The sequence below is a fragment of the Dipodomys ordii genome, unplaced genomic scaffold (assembly GCF_000151885.1).
Source record: "Dipodomys ordii isolate 6190 unplaced genomic scaffold, Dord_2.0 Scaffold143, whole genome shotgun sequence".
NCBI classification, from domain to species: domain Eukaryota; kingdom Metazoa; phylum Chordata; class Mammalia; order Rodentia; family Heteromyidae; genus Dipodomys; species Dipodomys ordii.
In genome coordinates, this window is record NW_012267359.1 from 2439040 (window position 1) to 2458903 (window position 19864).

Consider the following 19864-nt stretch of genomic DNA (forward strand, 5'->3'; position numbering starts at 1 on the left):
GGAGGAGGCTGCAATGCTTGGTAAGAAATGTATGCATTATCCTGCCCATGTAATTGTAACCCCTCTGTACAGTATCTTCACAAATAAAATAAAAGAAAAAGGTGAAAAAGCTCAGGGACAGTACCCAGGCCCTGAGTTTCAGCACCCCAGTGATCTGCACACACACACACACACAAAAAAAAAAAAAAAAGCCTATTTGAGAAATGAATCTGGTACAATTACCATTTTAAAACTTGTGCTTCAGGAAGCACAGATTCCTACAGGAATGCTCCTTTCATGACAAGGTGTTTGGGCTCGGTCCCAGGAGCACACAGTGCAGAGGGTGCTGGGCCCCCACCCCCTGCATGGCCCTGCTAGTAGCGGGCTGGGCACAGGTCTCCCCTGCCTTCCATCCACTCACAGAGGCACTGCCTTGAGAACCTCGGAGTGGCTGAGAACCAAATGAAAGCGAAACCGGGGCAACCCGGGTCACATGGGCTGCAGGGACTCGGGCAGCGGGCCCATGCGCAGACGCATGCATGCGCATGCATGCATGCACGCACGCGCGCACACACACACATCACACACACACCAGATAGAAATACATACACAGACACACACACTCACACACTGATGTCTGCACACTGAGTGCTTACAAGGCATTGGGGCCAGGCAGTCTGGCAGAGGCCCCAGGCCACACCACGGTGGCCATCACACCGCCCTGGCTGAGTGCCTGCCCCGCTCCTCAGGCCTTGGCCAGCCGGGCAGCGACGTGCCACACTGGAGGGGCCGCTGTGCGTCAGTGACTCCCTTTTTCCAGGCTGACTCACTTCTGCAGTGGCTATAAAAGGTTGCGGAGGAGGGGCAGCGGAGGAGGGGCCACGGCTGGGTATTCAGCCCCCCCTCCCCCAGTCCCTCTCCTGACTCGGAGACAGCCCACCCCCAACTCCCTGCTGCTTCCTGTTCTCCCCACCCCCTGCAAATGAGGCCACAAGGGCTGGCACTGCCACCTGACCTCAGAACACTCCATCCCGCTGCACCAAGAGCCGGGGGCCCTCCTGCACCCATCCAGGGGAGCCAAGAAGATATCAGTGTAGCACTGCACTCCAAGGTAATGCAACCCCCAGTCCCCAACTCCACACACCCCAGGCCCCACCTGCACCCGTGCTGCCCAAAAAGCCAACAGGCTGAGAGCGGATGCCAGTGTTCACACCTGTAATCCTAGCTACTCAGGAGGTTGAGATGTGAGGGTCACGATTCAAAGCCAGCTCGGGAAGGAAAGTCTGTGAGACTCTTATCTCCAATTGACTATCAAAAAAGCCTGAAGTGGAGCTGTGGCTCAAATGGTGGAATGCCAGCCTTGAGCGAAAGAGCTAAGAGACAGCGCCTAGGCTTTGAACTCAAGCTCCAGAACTGGTACAAAAGGGAAGGAGAAGGCAAGAAGAGAAGGGGAGGGGAATCTAACAGGCCCAAAGTGAAAGGGGCAGGTGTGACCCAGGCATTTGGGAAACAGGCCAGATGGAATGGCTCATGCCTGTAATCCTAGCTACATGGCAGCTGGAACAGAGAAGACTGTGGTTCCAAGACCAGATCTGAAAAATAACTAAAGCTGAAAGGCCTGTTCAGGTGGTAGGAGAGGCTACCTGGCAGTGCCAAGGCCAAGCTCAAGGCCTGTACAACCAACAAAACACAACAAAGTTGTAATGTAATAATCATCGCTATATTATGGGAATGAAGTGCTTCCTGTCACAAAGTGGGCATACCCAACCCGGCGCCAGGGCCACGGGGGCTGCAGCCCACTGCCCAGGGCAAGCCAGGCAGGAAGGGGGCAGGCCCAGGCCTAGCCACCAGGGAGCTGGCCATAGGGGAGCCCAAGCTGGGCAGAGCAAGTGCAGAACACAGACAGTGGTGCCAGCAGCAGGCAAGGTGCCATTGGGACCTGGGCTCCGGCGAGCAGTAACTGTGACGGCGAAACCCAGCAGGGAAGATGGTCCAGCAGGCCAGCTGTGTCCTGGCGGAAGCCATGTGCTCCCAGGCAGGGGAAACGGAAGCCAGGCTGAGGAGGCCATCCAGACAGACAGACAGACAGAACAATCTGGGTCACAACTGGACACGCTCGTGTGGCTGGGCGTGCCCGGAGACAGCAGTTCCCTGTTCTTCCTCCGTGGAGGACGTGCCCTCACCCGGCAGGGCAGAACACAAGGGAATGCAGGCCCAGGCTCCTCCTAGAAGCCACTCTGTGGCTGGTGTGCAGGACACACACAGCACAGCCCTGAAACAAGGCCCCTGGGCGGGCAGCCACCACAAGGCGACGCATCCCAGCCTGACCCGCCACTGCCTGCAAGGGCAACAGTGTACCCCCAAAGCCCCTGGGGTGGGCCACCCCGCATGTGCTGATGGCTGTCTCGGGGGTGGGAGCTGAGGGCAGGGGCTCAGCATCGGGACGGGAAGGGACACTGGAATCACACTCCAGGGAATCAAGAGCCAAGGGGGCGGGGGAGAAGCGAAGGGAAGCAACTGTGAGAGAGCCAGGCTTGTGGCGACACACACACACACACACACACACACACACACACACACACTAATCAGCACACACACACACACACACACACACACACACACACACACACACACACACACACACACACACACACACACACACACACACACACACACACACACACACACACACACACACACACACACACACACACACTAATCAGCAGGCTCCAGAAAGCTGCTACTGCCCGGCCCAGCAGGAAACCTGCTGTCCAGCACAGACACTCGCCCCATCCCCTCCCCAAAGCTTCTTGTCACACCAGGGGTGGCCCTGTCCCTCCACCCAGCCCTGTGGCCAGGACAGCTGTCTCTGCCCAGGGGTCAGGCCTTGGCATGCCTGTGCACCAGCCAGGAGTCCTGGCACCCTGCCTCCTCCTTCAGCTTGACCCTCCCACCTGGGCACATGGGGCACCGGGTGAGAAAGCAGAAATGGAGAGCAGTGTCTAGAAAGCCAGGTTCCCAGCCAGACGGGACCAGAGGCTGGGGGCTCGGGAGCACGGCTGAGCGGCCGGAGCGCTGACCTCACCTTCATGAGACCTTGGGTTCCAGCTTCAGCTTTTCAAGGAAAAAAACAATGTTTAATCCCTTAGCTCAAAATAATTCTTTCTTCTTTTTAGTCCATCATGGGGCTTGAACTTGGGGCCTGGGTGCTGTCCCTGAGCTCTTTTGCTCAAGGCTAGCTAGCACTCTACCTCTTTGAGCCACAGTGCCACTTACAGTTTTGGAGATAAGTGTCTCACAGACTTTCCTGCCAGGGCTGGCTTTATATCATGATCCTCAGATCTCAGCTTCCTGCGTAGCTAGGATTACAGGCGTGAGCCATCAGAGACTGGCTCAAACAGTTTTTATGAGAAAAAGTCTGCGGTGTTCACATTAAGAGATTGAAAGCATATTATTTTTCAAGGCCAAAAAAAGTTTTACAAGAACAAAAAAAATTACTTGAATAGTGTTCCCAAATGGTCAACTAAGACAGAATACGCCTGAGGGGAATGCAGGTGAGTGACACTGGGGACAGGAGGTCACAGCCCACAGGCTGTCCTCCAACAGCTCCCAACACCACAGCTTCCCATCTCCTTGGCGATGGAAGAAGGGGGGGTGCCAGCTCGTCAACACCGGGTGCCGAGGCAGCCGGGGCTGTGTGGTGAGACCCTGGCTCATAAAACACGAGCTGGGATGTGGCTCTTTGGCAGAGTACTTGCCTTGAATCTACAAGGCCCTGGGTTCCATCCCCAGCATGGCATTAAAAAAGAAAATTACAGGCCTGCAATTGTAGCTACTCAGGAGGCTGAAATCTAAAGCTTGTGGTTCAAAGCCAGCCCAGGCAAGGAAAGTCTACAAGACTCTTATCTCCAATTAATCACCAGAAAACCAGAAGTGGCGCTGTGGCTCAAGTGGCAGAGGGCTCACCTTGAGTTGAAGCTCTTAGGGACAGTGTTCAGGCTCAGAGTTCAAGCTCCACAATCTCTCTCTCTCTCTCTCTCTCTCTCTCTCTCTCTCACACACACACACACACACACACACACACACACACACACACAGATCTAGAACGAGTCACAGGAAGTGAGGTAAACTAGGCTCCAAGAGACCAACAGCACATGTGTTTCTAGATCTAAGACACATACGTATGGTGACATATGTAGGACTCTACGCACGGGTGCATGTACAAGCTGACGAAAGGCGGGTGTGCTCAATCAAGGGATCATGTATCATGTATCAAGACAAATCCCAAGAAGCAGAAACATGTTTTTGGATGGGGGCACAGAACTGAAGGGGGGAAGGGTGAGAAAATGCAGTTGTTACATTCAACGTAAGTAAGAAATGAACTGTGTAACTTAAGGACGGGGCAGAGGGAGATGGGGGAGAACAAAGGAAGGGGTGGACTGACCAAGATGCACTGTACTTATCACCTGACTTACAGAACTGGACCCCTCTGCACACACTACTTAACAAAAAAGAATAAAAAAGGCCAAACACTGATGGCTAACACAGGTAATCTAAGTGACTCATGGGGCTGAGAAAGTGGAGGATCACAGTTTGAGGGCAGACCAGGGAACAGAAATTCTAGAGATTCCCTCCTCCACCCACAGCTTGGTACAGTGGCACACACCTGTCATCCCAAACTACATGGGAGGCTGAGATTGAGATGACCTTAGGACCACACCAGCTCGGGCAGAAAAGCCGCAGGGCTCCAGCTCAGCAGAGGAAGCTAACTTAGCACCGTTACTCTAACCACTGTGGAGAAGCCCAACACCAGGCATGCACCAGGAGGAAAGTGAGGTCTTCTCCCCAGAGTAACCAGCAAAATCCTGGGCTGGGAGGGCCTAGCTCAGCAGTATCATGCCAGCCTAGAAAGATCAAGGCCCTGCACTCAAACCCCAGTTCACACAGGGGGTCTGGGCCTGTTCTGGGGGTTCTGGCTGTCTGTGAGGGCTCTGTAGGAAAGACAGCGGTAAGCAGTACCAGCTGTGCCACTCCAGCCCCGCCATTCCTGGTGAGAGGTAAGGAACTTCTAGGATGGGCAGAACTTTCTCCCCAGGGCCAAACCGTCTGCACCTGCAAGGTGTTCCATACACATTTCCGTGACCACATGCCTGCCGCCTCTGGTTAGTGCAACTGCCCGTCTTTGTTCTCGTTTTTCTCTCTGCCTAAGGATGCATGGAGCTGGCTACCGCATGGGGTAAGGACAGTGGTGCACCTGAGAAATGCCTGTCACGGTGCCCAAGGGAACATGGGTCCAACCCAGAAGGGATACTGAACCAGAACCTTTAAAAAGCCTTGTTCTTTCAAAGAAAACTTTGGAGTCCAAGAAAATGTACTCTACCAAGTAATTGCATTCTCCTTCAAGTTACCTTTTAATATGCAGATTTTAAAAGATATAAGCAACTCCTGAAGGCTGAGTCAGGAGGATGTGAGTTGAAGGCCAGTCCAGTCCATATAATAAGACTTTGCCTCAATAAACAACAACACATTTCATTCTAAACAAGAAAATGTCAAGGTTCCATCCATCTCAGCATTCCTTCTTGGTCCTGTGGCTCCTCATACCTGTCAGAGCTCTGGCCAGTCACGTGGCACCCCAGCCACACGGCACCTCGGCAACACAGCTCCTTTCTAGCCTTCCCAGGCCCCTCCTCACTCAGCCATTCCACTTTGTCCCCCAGGACCTGAGCCACACATGCAACCTGCACAGACTGGCAGCCTGTTTCTTGTGTGGTCAACAGCCTAGTGGGATAATCACAGGACCCGACCAAGGCTGAAAGTTATCCTGGCTTTAGACTGGAACCCCATACAACGTGCCCGGCATGAAATGCCACGTGCGTGACCACAGCCACCCACGCCCAACACACACATCCCACTGGGGCCTCCGCTGTACCTCAGAGCACCTTGGGGCATGGCTGCCCACCCCCACCCCACAGTGGCCTTAAGGGGCCTCAATATTTTCAGGCAGAAGGTTGTGGCTAGTGATACAGTGAGCCGGGTCCCCTGGGGTTCTATGGGTCCCTTCCCCGCCGCCTCCCCCACCCCCCAGGATGGCCCTGAGAGGAAAATACAGGAGTTGCCAGTCACTGCCCTCGCTGCTTGCACAACACCTCTCCTTGCTGCGGTGGCCAGCAAGAGGCACCAGCCTGGGTCACTGGTGGTGGCTGGCCAGATGCACACGCCACCTTCCACCTCTTCCAGACTCTGGCCCCACTGGCCATGGAAGACAAAGTCGGCATGTGTTCTGGTAAGAAGTGGTACATGGCACTCAGAGCAAATGCTCAGAGGCAAGGCTGGGCCCCCCGGTGACTGGCCTGGCCTTCACACAGCCACAGGCTACCTCTAGCCCCCACAGCACCAGGCCCACTCTGATTCCACTGGGGGAACTCTGAAGCCCTCAGTCCTGGCCCTGAGCCAGGACCCCGGCCTCAGCCAGCCTCCCTGTCTTGCTCCAACCCTACCAGCATGACAGGTGGCACCTCTGAGCTCCAGTGGAAAACCCTGGACTGTGAGGACACAGGATGGGGGGATAGGCAGCTTCTGGGGTGGTCCCAGGAAAGACCTGAAAAGGTTCAGCCTAGGGAAACTGAGTCAAGGATCTGGCCCCTCCAGGTAGCCTGAGGTAGGAGGCAAGTAGAAGGAGGGGTTTGGTGTTGAGCACCCAGCCTTTCTGCTCTGGTTACTCATGAGAAACCTCAGCATGGACACTAGCACCCCCATCTCCTCAGAGCCAAGTACCTGTGACCCTGCCACACACCTGGATGGGGCAGCAGCAGGTGAGAGGCATCTCCTGCTGAGGCCCTCCCCTAGAAGTTGTTCACTGAAGGTTTATGTGATTTCCAAAGCGATTCAAGACCGTGTGTCCTCCACAGCCACACCACCTCATGGGACACCGGCTTCTCAGCCTTCGCTCCCACAAGCAGCTTTGTTTCCAGACCTGCTTCTCTATCCACCTGGCAGAGCATGTAGCCCAAGGAAGAGTCGGAAGCCTGCAATAGCTGCTACCTGCTCACACCCAGTGGAGGGAACGGGTGGCATGGTGGGGGCCCAGGCCGCCCCTTGGCCTCCAGAGAGCAACTGCACATCTAGGTACCTTGGCTTGCTTCTGGTCCTCAGAGTCCCCGCAGGGACCCAGGGGAGAGGAGGAACCTGGGGAACTGCCTGGGCCACTGCTGCCGGACACTTGGGGCGGTGTCCCCAATATGTACAGACAGGAAAGCCCTGCCACCTGTGAAAAGCGCATTCCCAATGCCCTTTCCAACGTATTTCAAGAAACACAGGCATTTCAAAGGCCATCCCAGATGAAATGTCAGCTTTGCAAGAAATATCGGCATGATGCCACACTTAGACATCTGCAGCCCTCACACTCGGCTGCCCGGCAGCAGTGAGGCCACCCAGGGCCCACAGCCCCACAAGGGACTTTGCTGGCAGGACACCTGACACAGGCCAGGGGTTGGGAGGGGTTTAAGAGCCTGACCTGTCCCCGTCCGTGGCCACGGCAGGCTCAGCCCCACACCTGCACGTGCTGAGACGGGGCTCGTCAGCCCCGTGGGCGCCACCACGGCACATGTAGCCGTACAGTGTACAGGGCAGTACAGGGGATGGCACAGGATGGGCGGGCAGTGAGCCTCTTGCTGGTCTCGTCACCAAGGGACCACTTAGGCCTGTGTTCTGATCGCGCTGGGGGTCCCCGGGCCCCCCTCACCTCTGGAGTGTTCTTTTTGAATTCCCGGCTCTGCTCAATAAGCCGCTTTCGGGACTGCTCACTCTCATCTTGCCGGTTTGCCAATACTGTCGCGGTGGCATCGAGTTCTCTCTGTTGAGACACAAGCAGAAGAGCAAGGTCATAATCGGGCTTCCTCATAAGCGGAGGAAGGTTGGGGGTGATGCCAGGGTAACCCACACCCATCCCCCAGGCACGGGCTGGCCACACCACACACCTGATCCATTTTAAGCCCAGCATGTGTAGAGAAAGCTCCCAGCCCACACCCCAGGGGGATCATCGTCCCCACCAGGGCCCCAGAGGTCCGTTCTCAGCAGCGCCCTGCCAGCAGCCCAAGCCTAGCAGCCTGGGCTTCCCTCAGGCCTGGGGCCATGCCCAGTGTCAGGAATCCTCCCATTCACAAACTCCTCTACACACTCTTGCCCCACACAGGGGCCTGCTCGTGACCAGTACCTGCAATCTGTTTTCAAGAGTAACCTTTAAAAAATCCCAAGAATAACTGCTTGTCTTGTGAACTTTCCACAAGTGAGTTGCCCATTGGTGCCTTGGGGTTCTAAGGAGCCCCAGGAGAGGCTGGCTGGGGTGTAGGGCTCTGGAGAGCCCCTGGAGGGGATGGCCAGAGTGCAGGGCTCTAGGGAGCCCCAGGAGCCCCCAGGAGAGGCCAGCCGGGGTGCAGAGCTCTGGGCTGGGCTCTGCATACCAACTGCCTCCCTGGCCTTGGGGCCAGGGAGCCATTCCAAAGTAGCCTGTGCCATATGGGTCCAGATGGTGTTCCCAGCTCATGGTAGGAGCACGGACATGCGGCTGTGGCCACCAAACACACACACACACACACACACACACACACACACACACACACACGCACACACACAGCAACAAACCCCACAACCACCATTATCTTCCTGAGCCACGCCAGGACACTGCTCTTCTGGCCCTCTCTATGGTCGGACCCATAGCCCACAGCCCGCAACCGAGGGAGCAAGGACCTCAGCAGGCCCCAGGCTGACAGCCCAGTCAGGCCAAAGAACAACCACCGGCCGCGGACACGGCCACTCGCTGGCCTCTCCCCACCACCCTGTTCCCTGCTGATGCTCCCTGGAAAATACCAAGCAGCCCCCAAAGCCAACCTGGGCAACACCTCACTGAGTACCAAGAAGGGATAGAGCATGGCCAGACAATGGGATGACAGATCTGGATCAAACACCCAGAAAGCAGACAGGTTGGGGCGGGAGGGGGGTGGGGATGGGACCTGGGGGGTCGGGGGAGGCCTCCACCTCACTCTCCTCTACTGTTTCTCTGTTTCTGGCACTAAAGCAAATCTTGGGCAAACGAGTCCAAAAGAATGCTGTGGGCTAGCGTTCAAGAACAGATGTCGAGCTACTGCAGAGGAGAGGGAAACACGGGCCATTTTGACAGACCACATTTGAAACGCGTCCCGGGGAAGGGAAGGCAGGGGAAAAGAGCAACCACGGGCAATGTGGCGGAGTGGGAAGGAGAGGGAAGAGGCGCAGCCACAGATAAGCAGAAGGCTTTCAAAAATATAAACAATCTGGTAAGGAGGAGGGCTTGGACGGCTATATTTAAGCCGCAGCAGAAGTTATAAAAGGAGGCTTCGAGAAGGGGGAAAAAAGCCAATATTGAAATATGACAGAGACGAAAAAAAGTTGTTTTGCATTCCAATCACACACAGACAAGAAAACTTAGAGAAAAACACTGCGCGCTCTGGCTGCTCTCGGAGGGGACCCTGCGGCCACCGCAGCACGGAACCCCTGGCCCAAAGACAGTTGCTGGCTCCATGCCACTGCTGGATGCTGGAGTTCAGGGGTGACTTGTGGGGTCCCGGCCTTCCCTCCTAGCAGGGAGAGAATAGGAGAAAATTTCTTGGGGGCACTGCCAAGTGCATGCTCCGCCCCTGCCCCCAGCCCCCCCCATCTGCCCCTCTGGCTCTCAGGCCCCTCCCTGGGCAGCCAGGCCAGGGAGTCTGGGACAGGCAGGTGGCTGGGTGGAGATCAGCCCACTGAGGGCAGGCTGCAAAGCCCATGTCCCTGAGGCCACCCGCCGCCACCGGTGGTCAGGGGCTCTAGGGGGGCCCGTGCCACACCCCTCCCCACACTGGCAGACATATGCAGGCCCACGCTGGGAGCCCATGGAGCTTTAGCACAGTGTCACCACCCGCCACCACGGAAACAGATTGGCACAGCGAGGAGAGAGTGGAGCTCCCACCAGCCCAGATGGGGCCAGTCAGATTTGAGGCTCAATGTTTGATCAGGTCCCTTTCTCTCTCTCTCTCACTCTCTCTCACTCTCTCTCTCTCTCTCTCTCTCACACACACACACACAAAAGCACACGCACACATGGAAACACCACTACTAGATCCTCTGGAAGGAGAGAAAGATGCTTGTTCTCTGGGGGTAAAGACAAAGCAAAAGGAGGAGACAGCTATTCAATGCTAATACTAAATACTGTTTAATATCCACTGAGCCCGCCTATACTCAAAGTGTCAACTCTCACAACACATTAACAAGGCAATCCAGTGTGTCAAGGAGGGCTGAAGGTGGAGGCCCAGACTACAGAACCCTCAGCCTGGGAGTCATGGGTCTCACGGAAACAGGAGCACAGAGACCTATAAGGCATCAAACCACTAGAAACACCCCCATACCCAGTCTGCACCTCCATGCCCAGCCTGCATACCTGATGCAGCCATCCTGTATGGCTACCAATGGTTTAAAAAAAAATTCTTTGTATAGTTGTACTAGGGTTTGAACTCAGGCACTCACACTTTCTAGACTGGTGCTGAACCACTAAGCCTTGCCTCCAGCTCTCTCCTGAGCTAGTTGTTTTTTGTCTATGGTGATAGATGCACACATGCACATGCACACGTGTACTACACACACACACCTCAGTCTCTTTCACTGAGACAGCCTCACAGATGTCCGCGTGGCCTGCAACATTGATCCCCCTGACTGCGGCTTCCCAAGTAGCTAGGATGACAGGCACAAGTCACCAACACCCAGCTGTGAAGCAAAACAAAACACCTCCCACCTGGCCATACACGTACATCAAGATGTAATACAGCCAAAACAGCACTGAATGAAACAACTGGAGCACATGAGAGATTGCCAATCTGTCAACCGGCCAGCATCAGATTTGTGGCAGGAAGGGCCCTGGTTTGCGCAAGTATCTTTGGCTGATTGATTTGGAACAACTGAACAGTCTCAGCCATAATCCCAGCTATGCAGGAGGCTGAAGCAGGAAGACTGCTTGAACTGCGGAGTTCAAGACCAGATTGTCAAAACAGCTGTTTCTAGTGCATGAGCTGCCCTCTGGCTGCAGGAGGGGAGCCTGGCCGGGCAGTGGCACAGCCGGCCCGACAGGGAAGCTGCCACCCAGCCCAGCCAAAGCCCAGCCACAGCCCTGCCATGGAAGGGCAGGAAGGCCTGGAGCCCAGAGTCCGAGGCACGGAAAGTTGGCAGGGCTGGCAACGAACAAACTCAGATCCTAGCACTCTCACAAAGCCGAAAGAGCTGGGTGTGTTGCTGACAGCACACATGGGCACTGAGGGCATGTGTGGACAACTAAGGGCACACATGAATACTGACAGCACGTGTGGGGCATGTGTGGGCACTGAGAACATACATGGAGACTGAGAGCATACGTGGGCACTGATGGTGTGTATGAGCACCAAGGGCACACGTGAACACTGACAGCATGTGTGGGCACTGACGGTGCATGTGGGCACTGATGGTGTGCATAGGCATCAAGAGCACATGTGAGCCCTTAGTAGGGCACACATGAACACTGACGGCACGCGCGGGCACTGACGGCACATGTGGACACTGACAGCATGTGTGGACACTGGGGACACACATGGGCGCTGATGGCACACGTGGCCAGGACCAGCACTCCTGCCCTGGAATGCCAGGTGTGGGCTGTGTTGTGCTCCCCAGCCTTCCTACTCCACCCACAGCAAGCCCGCCCTTCCTGTGGGCCTCCTCCCTGTGGATCTGGCTTCTGGTGCTGCTGGGAGCAGGCCAGTCTCCTGCAGGTACCCAGTTCTGAGATGCTTCACTCCATCCTGACAGATCCTCAAAGGGCAACTGTTTCTCTCTGTTGGGATTCTGTCTTGGCCAAGGACTGAAGATGTATTCAAAATGAGCAAAGAAAAGCTACTGTGGAACTGCATGCCTATGTAAAAGAAACCGGAGCTGCACATAGTGGAGCATGCCTGTCATCCCAGCACTAAGGGGCTCAGGTAGAGCGTCAACAGTTCAAAGCCTGGGTGCATAGTGAGTCTCCGTCTCAAAAATAAATTGTGGGTGCAAGGAGAGAAATTTCGATCTAAAGTCTTAACAGTGACCAGTTGCGTGGAATGCCTTAAGTGCACACACGTCAGCCCTTCGGCGCAGGGGAGCAGGCCCAGGGGGCTGACACATCTCATGACTCTTTCTCCTGGGCCCCCTTCCAAGCCATAGCCAGGGTGGGTGTGTCTTCTCCTCCCTGGGGAGCCCTGGGTGAGGGGGGACAGCAGCCTGGGGCTGACATCAGCAAGTCAAGCAGGGTGCTCTCTTTTCGAATCCTCCTTAATTCAAGGCAGGAGCTCACAGGACTCCACTTCAGGGACCCGTCCCCCACGCTGGCTCCTGGCTCTCCCCCAGTCCCTCCTTCCCCAAACTCTAGTGTTTTGCTCACTGTGGGAGAGCTGGGCAAGTCACAGTAAGGCAGTGAGAATTTGGCAAATAAAATACTAAGTTCAAGAGCGAGGCAAATACATGCCCATGACGACAGACACGCAGAAGACACGCGTGGGGTTCACTCAGGAGAGCAGCTCCAGGCCCAAATCAGAAAGAGACACTGCAAGAAGGGTGGCAGCCAGGCCCTGAGGCCTGGGGTGTGGAGATCTGTCTGAAAAGCCAGGAGGCTTGTTCATGGAGGTTTCACCTCAGAGGCCTGCAGATAGCAAAGCACATGGGTCCTTGTGGCCCAGGAAGCAGGAAGGGCAGGAAGGTGAAGTCCAGCAGGGATTTGGGGAAAATCACAGGGCAGACCGACTGCTACGAGAACTCCCAGGCACGAGTGACCGCGTCTCTCTCCCCAGACACCCCACCTTGCCCTCCACGGAGAGCCCATTCTCCTCTTCAGTTCTGAAGGCACTCGTGTGTCTGACATGGACTGTTTCTTGGTTCTAAATCCCACAAGTTCAGCGAGAAACATTGGACACAGCTGCCCCAGCCAAGGCTACACTGCCAGGGCAGTGACACTGGCTGGGACATGGAGAGGGGTGGGAAGGAGACGGGAGGGGGGGAGAGGACAGGTGTGGGGCAAGCTCAGCATCTCTCTCACACACACATGCGTGCTCATGTACAACTTTGATGTGGGACCCTGTTACTGAGGTACCGAATCAGAAAATCGTATCAGATCAGACCCACCGTGAAGAGCTGAGTCCTGCTTTCCACAGCAGCTCCTTTGTGAACCGCTGGGGGAAGGAGACATCTCAAGAGTGCACGGAGCCTTTTTTTTTTTTTTCCACCCCGTCAGAACCCACCCTGCAAAGACAAAAATGCCAGATGCAGCCAACAAGCCTGGCGCTCCGCAGCAGACTTGCCAGACTCGCATTTGAGCAGCGAGACGTGAGAGACGGCGTCGCGGGGCTGCATAATGAAGGAGTCCATCGATTGGGAGGGTAGGGAGGATGGGGAGGGTGGGGAGGGCGCAGGCAGCAGAGCCAGGGCCAGGAGGGGGGCCAGGAGGGGACGGCCCCCCTCTCTGGGAGAGCGGGGGTGACTGGGGTCTGTAGCTAAACTGGACGGTACAAAATCTCTCATCTTCCCAACTAGAAAAACTCCTGCTTCACAAGCTGTCCTCGGCCTCACAGGCCCTGGGCCCCGCGCACCGCAGGGCTCAGACCTGCCCCTTCTCCAAGCTGCCATGGGCCCCTCTTCCCCTGGCTGGCCCCCCCAGATCCATCTGGTGGGCGCCCCATGTTGGTGAACCCTGCCTGCCTGGGGCCCCCACTGCTCTCTCCCAAGTTGTCTTGCTCTAGGTCCAAAATGGGGGCACCCTTGACTTGGCCCATATTTCTGCCCCCAGTAGCACCCCTACGCCAGAGCACAGACTCATCCTAGGAGACGGAGGGAGGGGCTGCTGAGGTTGATCCAATGTTGGCAGCCACTCCCTAAGTGCCTCAGAACAAGGAAATAAGGCCCCAACTTATCTCACCTGCTCCCTCGACCTTAAGGCTGCTAGGCGGTTCCTGAGCCTTGAACTCGGGGCCTGAGTGCTGTCCTTCAGCGTTTTCTGCCCAAGGCTGGGGCTCTGCCACTTGAGCCCCAACTCCACTTCTACCTAGTTGGAGATAAGTTTCATGGGACTTTCCTGCTCAGGCTGGCTTTGAACTGCAATCCTCAGATCTCAAGCCTCCTGAGTTACTAGGATTATAGGTGTGAGCCACTAGCTTCTGGCAGCTTCCTGGTTTGGGGGGTTTGTTTTGTTGTTGTTGTTTTGTTGGTTGTGGGGCCTGAACTCCGAGCCTGGGTGCTGTCCCTGAGCTCTTCAGCTGAAGGCTTATGCTCTAACACTTGAGCCATAGTGCCACTTCTGGCTTTTTCTGCTTATGTGGTGCTGAGGAATCGAACCCAGGGACTCATGCATGCAAGGCAAGCGCTCTACCAGTGAGCCACCTTCCCAGCCCAGCTTCCTGGTTTTTATTATTGTTGTTATTGTTATTATTTACACTCAGTAGACCCTCAGACAAATTCTGTGTACAAAGAGATGGTTAACACAGTATGCGCTTTACTCAACATGAAGACCAAGAGTAAGTCAACTGTGGGTTGCACACCTGTAATACCTGCAAGCAGGAGGGAAACCGAGGCAGGAAGATGGGGAATTCTACAATAGCCTGGGCCATACAACAAGACCTGATCATAAAAAACAACAACAAAAACAAAAGCAAGACTAGGAATGTGGCTTAGTGGTGGAGTGCTTGCCTAGCAAGCTGAGGCCCTGGGTTCGATTCCTCTGTGCCACATACATAAAATTTAAAAGGGGGAGGGGGAGACAGACCAAAGGGAACTTGTTACAAGTTGAGAATGTCTATCAGAGTTGGTGCAGGGGAGGGCTGAGAGCTGAGACGTCCCCTCCCCTCTGCTGCCCAGCCCGATGACTGGCTCTGCTGTGGCTGGGCAGACGCTGGACCTCAGCGCAAGCTCAGATGATCCTGAATGAATGGGGGAGACGGATGGATTGCCTGATAACCAGCAGGTGGGACCCCAGCCATCGAGTCAACAGAATGAGGTCTAGATGGGGTCCCTTGCTATCAAACGGTAACTCAGGGCGAACCCATGGATTTGAGGGTCAAAGTAGCTACACTTCAATGGTCAGTAGTCACGGGTGGCTCGTGGCAGCCCTGTCTGATGCACGTCCCACCAGCCTGGAGTGTGGGTGGGTGGATAGTGGCAGTCCACCGAGCCCGCCAGCCTCGGGGCCACTCAGGCCCAGCATGAAGCGGGTTCTGAAAATCAGGCTCTCACTCTGCCCAAATCCCCCTGGGCTCTCAGCAGGAAACCATGCGGCGTCCCTTCCCTACGCCCCAGCCAAATGCCCCCTCCTCTCTTCCAGAGCTGGGGGGTCAGGTCATCAGAAGGAAAAAAAAGATGAGGCCAAAGAGGGAACCATTGTGTTCTGATCTCAAAATAATGATGCACTGCCAACAGGAATGGCCCTGCTCTTGTCGGCGCTGGTGAAAATATTTTCCTCTAAGTATTTGTTTCAGAAATAAGCCTTTAATTTGAGCACGTTAGGAGCCAAAATTTCTGTCTGTTGAAAATATTTATCTCCATTGTTTGGCAGGAATCAATTTGTTAGGGCACCAGCCACTCTGGCAAAGGTTCCCTGCGCTTCTGTGGGAAAGCGCCGGTGGCAGAGCCAGCCCGCAGCTCCAGTGCTCGGCAGAGGAAGCCCCAGCCATGGGAGGCTGCCAGGAGGGCCGGCTACAAACTGGGGGGGCCAGGCAGGTCTCGAAATGAGTGTGCACCTGGGCAGAAGTGCTCTGGGGCCACTTGGAACATGGGATCTGGCTGGCTTCCCTTCTGAGAATCAGGATAAACTGTGCTTCATTTCACTCTGCAAAGGACAGAAGACTTGGAACTTGGTATTCCTGTATATTTCCCCGATTCCTGAGGAGCTAGGCTTGCTTGCCCCACCCTGGGCATCAGTGAAGTCTAGGAAGCTCTTGGGGTGTCCAGAAAGGGCTGGGGTGGCCCAAGCTCCCTGTGGATTTGATTCTTCCTGGTGACAAGTCACTAGGCCTCACTCCCTGGGCCAGCAGTAAAATAATCTCCCCTGCCTTCACTCCCAGAGCTGCTGAAAAACCACATGACATGAAGAGTAAGTGGCCAGGTGTGGTAAGACACCCCTGTAATTCCAGCCCTCTGAATGCTGAAGCAGAAGTGCTGAGTTTAAAGCCATCCTGGGCTACATAGAGAAATCCTATTTCAAAAAATATATAAAGTGCTGGGATGTACCTCAGTAGCAAAGTGCTTGCCTAGCAAGCGCAAGGTCCTGGGTTCGATTCCCAGTACCAAAAAAGAAAAGACTAAATAAATAAATAGAGAGAGAGAGAGAGAGAGAGAGCTGGGCACTGGTGGTCTACCATGTAATCCTAATAACTCGGGACTGAGATTGGAGCATCACGGTTTGAAGCCAGCCTGGGAAGAAAAGTCTAGGAGACTCCATCTCTAAAACAACCAGAAAAGGCCAGGCTGAAGGTATGGCCCAAATGGCAGAGCACCAAACTACCAGCAAGAAAGAGCAGAACAAAAGCACAAGGCTGAGTTCAAGCCCCAGGACCTGTCAAAGCGAAAAAGGCTAAGAATGAGACAAACTCTTACCAAGTTAAAAAAAAAAAAAAAAAGTTGCCCAGAAATGGCGGGATATGCAAGTGCGCTCTGAGGATGAGCTGCTCCTCGCTTAGCGCCCCTTCCTGGGTACGGGGCGGGGAGCAGGAGCTTCAGAGATAGCCCACAGAGTTAAAGCATTCGCAGCTAGAGGTGAGGTGCTAATAACTTCATTTTGGAGCAGTAAGATTTGGGGCTTTTTTAAAATCACAGCTGTGGCTTGCACAGAACTCTACCTGTGGCTACATTCCCTTCTCACATTTTAATTAGCAAATAAAAACTCCAAAAAGCTCTCAGAGTGTTTTTGCCTGGGATTTAGAAGTCACAAGATGCCAAGCCAGCTCCTGGGGAAACCAGAGCAGTAACAGACACCCCCACTGTGAGGGGCAGCCCAGAAGACAGGGGCGTCGGGGAAGAGGGGTGGCCAGGGAAGGCTGGCCAGCCAGGAGGCATCACTGCGGAATTACCTGCCTTTTTTTTGCATTTAAGTTTCCAAGGTTTTGGGGCAGTGTTTGAGGAGCAAGGTTTGCAACCTCCTGCCATTGGGTGAGCCAGCCCTGAAGAGCAGCACCTGCAGAGCAAGGGGTGGAGGGTGGCTGGGGGTCCCGAGTTCTCCTGGCCTGGGAAGCCTGGGCCCTGGGCACCGACCATTCCTGTGCCACAAGCAGAGCTGTGAGTTTAAAGGAACCCTTCACATCCTCAGAGTGCCATCCCCAGCTACATGTGATGGGAGGGATGCCCAGGGAGGCAGACACTGGAAGTGCTGCTGACCATCTGCCCACTCCAGTCCCCAGAAGGGCAACTTCCATAGAGAGCTGCCCTCCATCCAGCCCCAGGGCCTGCAGGGGTAGGACCCTTTACCCCTGGAGGTGGAGTAGGGAGAGGAAGGGTAGAGAGGAAGGGGGTGTTCTTAGCTCATCTTACCTCAGACCCTACAAAGCCAGCTAATGAGCTACAGGACAGCATGGGGACTGCAATTAGCAGGCCCAATTACACCACCGCGGGGCTCTGCCTCAGTCTGCCTCAGCCACTTCCCGGGGGTCTCCCCTGGGCCAGGAGGACAGCTCGTGAGGCAGGAAATCACACCAGTTACAAAACGTTCCCATCTCCTAATGACTGCTCCAAGTTCAGGTCTTCGTCGTCTGTGTGCACTGAGTCTGATTCCATTCTTAATTACACCAACTTCACAGCGCATTTTTGTTCTGCCTAGCGTGGCCTGGAGTCTCACTCGGGGCCTCCAAGCTGCAGTGAGTTGCGCCGCGTGGCTTGAGGCGCAGCGGGGAAGAGTGGGTTCTCCTTGGCTTGGAATGTGGTCTAGTAAAAGATCCCCCCTCCACCCACCCCACTGCCCTCTATACCACCACCAAGCCTAAACCCTGAGACACTGCCCATGTGGCATCAGGAGCCCACGTGGGCCTCATATATCTGCCGGCCACTTCCCTGCCTACTTCTTCCATCACAGGCCAGAAGCCACAGGCAGCGAGGCCCGGGCAGCTGCTGGCAGACAGGGCTCTGCGATGTTGTGCCCCTCCCCCCCCACGGTACTGTCCTCCATGTCCACTGCACTCCACCAAAACAGCATCCACAGAAAGAAAACACGCAATAGATCTAAGATGACCAATGAGCCATGTTCCATATGCTATACTCACTAGTTCCAGAACACACACAACACACCAGTACACCAGCACACCAGCTCATCTTTATTTTGGCAAGAATTTTCACAAAACACTGAAACAAAAGCCAACTTCCTGGTCCCCTGGCTGTGCCCCCATGCCTGTGTGGGCTGCTGTGTGGTCCAATTCCCTGGAGTCCACCCACCTGTGCGACACTGCAGGAGCCACACAGGACCAGCCAAGAGCGACGCCTGGCTGTTGGGGAAGGCGGCCCTGGTGGGTACGGTGGGTAGCGAGGGTCTTGGCACGCGGGGAGGTAACACACCAGCCCCCAGACAACTTCTGGAAGGGCCAGTGCTGCCCATGAGGCCCCAAGGCCTCCAATTGGGAGGACTGCAATCAGAGGACTGCGAGACCTCATGTTGAGGGAAGATTCCAGAAGGCAGAGAATGGACAGAGGTATTAAAAATTGCTTCTGCAGCAGATTACTGACTCATTTTTTGCCTCCCTTGTGGCTTTTCCTCCCAGTGACAATTGACAGAACACAACTGTGCCCGCACCACCACAGGTACCCCTGCTGTCCACAGGCCCAGTGCTGGCTGGGGCCGGCTCCACTACCACAGGCCTCGCAGAAGCACTCTGAGCAGGGCTGATGACGAGCAGCTGAGAGTCCTTGGGGGCTGAATACCCTGGGAGCCCACCATCCTCCAAGTTCTCTGCTCCCTCCTCGCCCCCTCCACCAGCAAGCAGAGTGGCCTGGCCTGGCCTTGCTGGGGACGGGTCTGCTTTTAAACAGGGCCACGTCATGGCGCCATTGTCATCATCACTCACAGTCATTAAGAAAGAGACCCAGGTGTCAGGCGGGGGGCAGCCCATCATGGTCACCTACATGGACTTGACTCCTGGAGGCCGATGGCTCGGTGGGCCTGCAGCACGGAAGAAGGGGCGGGAGGGGATGGGGCTGCAGGCCAGGAAAGAGCATGCGGCATCCAGGCCTGGAGAGCCCGCAGCCTCCAGGTAAAACACACAGTGCCACCGGGACACAAAAGGGAAAGAGGAAGACCTGTCTCAAGAGTCTTGAAGCAGCTCTGGGAATGCAGTAAATGCGAGCAGCTGCCCCAAGAGAAGCAAATACGCTGGAACTGTGAGCTGGCACTGAGCAGTGGAGGAGACCTGCCAGCCCGCGTGCAGCACCCCCCACCCCCCCACCCCCGCCCTGGAGCTCCCGGGGATCCCACAGCCCAAGTCAGCTGACCTGTCAAAGCTGACTTCAGGAATAAAAATGGAAAGGCCGAGTGGCAGCCGTAACATGGAATTTCCTTGTTTTTATTAGTTTAAGGCTCTTAAAGAGTAACTTTTACATTGGGGAAAACTTCTCAAATATGTCCTACTTGAAACTGAGCTCCGGTTACCTCTCACATGGTTTCAATCACTCGGCTTGCCAATTCCACTAGTTATCAAAGGGCATTTGTGGTTTAAAGCAAGGACAGGCTCCCTCCAGTGCATCTGCCCTGCCCAGCTCCCTGACTGACCTCCGGTGGCAGTTGGGCTGGCGTCACTCCCACCTGGCAAGCAAGCTGGGGACAGGCAGGCAAGCGAGCAGTGCCTCTCACCCTAACACA

General features: G+C 55.4%; 1 protein-coding gene across 1 annotated transcript in view; it reads right to left on the reverse strand.

Annotated features, from left to right (window-relative positions):
* Cux1 (cut-like homeobox 1) overlaps window positions 1-13407 on the reverse strand; it is a 184950-nt gene extending 171543 nt beyond the window's left edge. Inside the window, exons 1-3 of the mRNA XM_013031710.1 lie at window positions 13318-13407; window positions 12843-12920; window positions 7721-7831 (exon numbers count right to left, since the gene is read on the reverse strand). Coding sequence (XP_012887164.1) covers window positions 7721-7831; window positions 12843-12920; window positions 13318-13407 — 279 coding nt within the window. The remainder of the gene's footprint in view (window positions 1-7720; window positions 7832-12842; window positions 12921-13317) is intronic.
* Between the last annotated feature and the right edge of the window lie 6457 nt (window positions 13408-19864).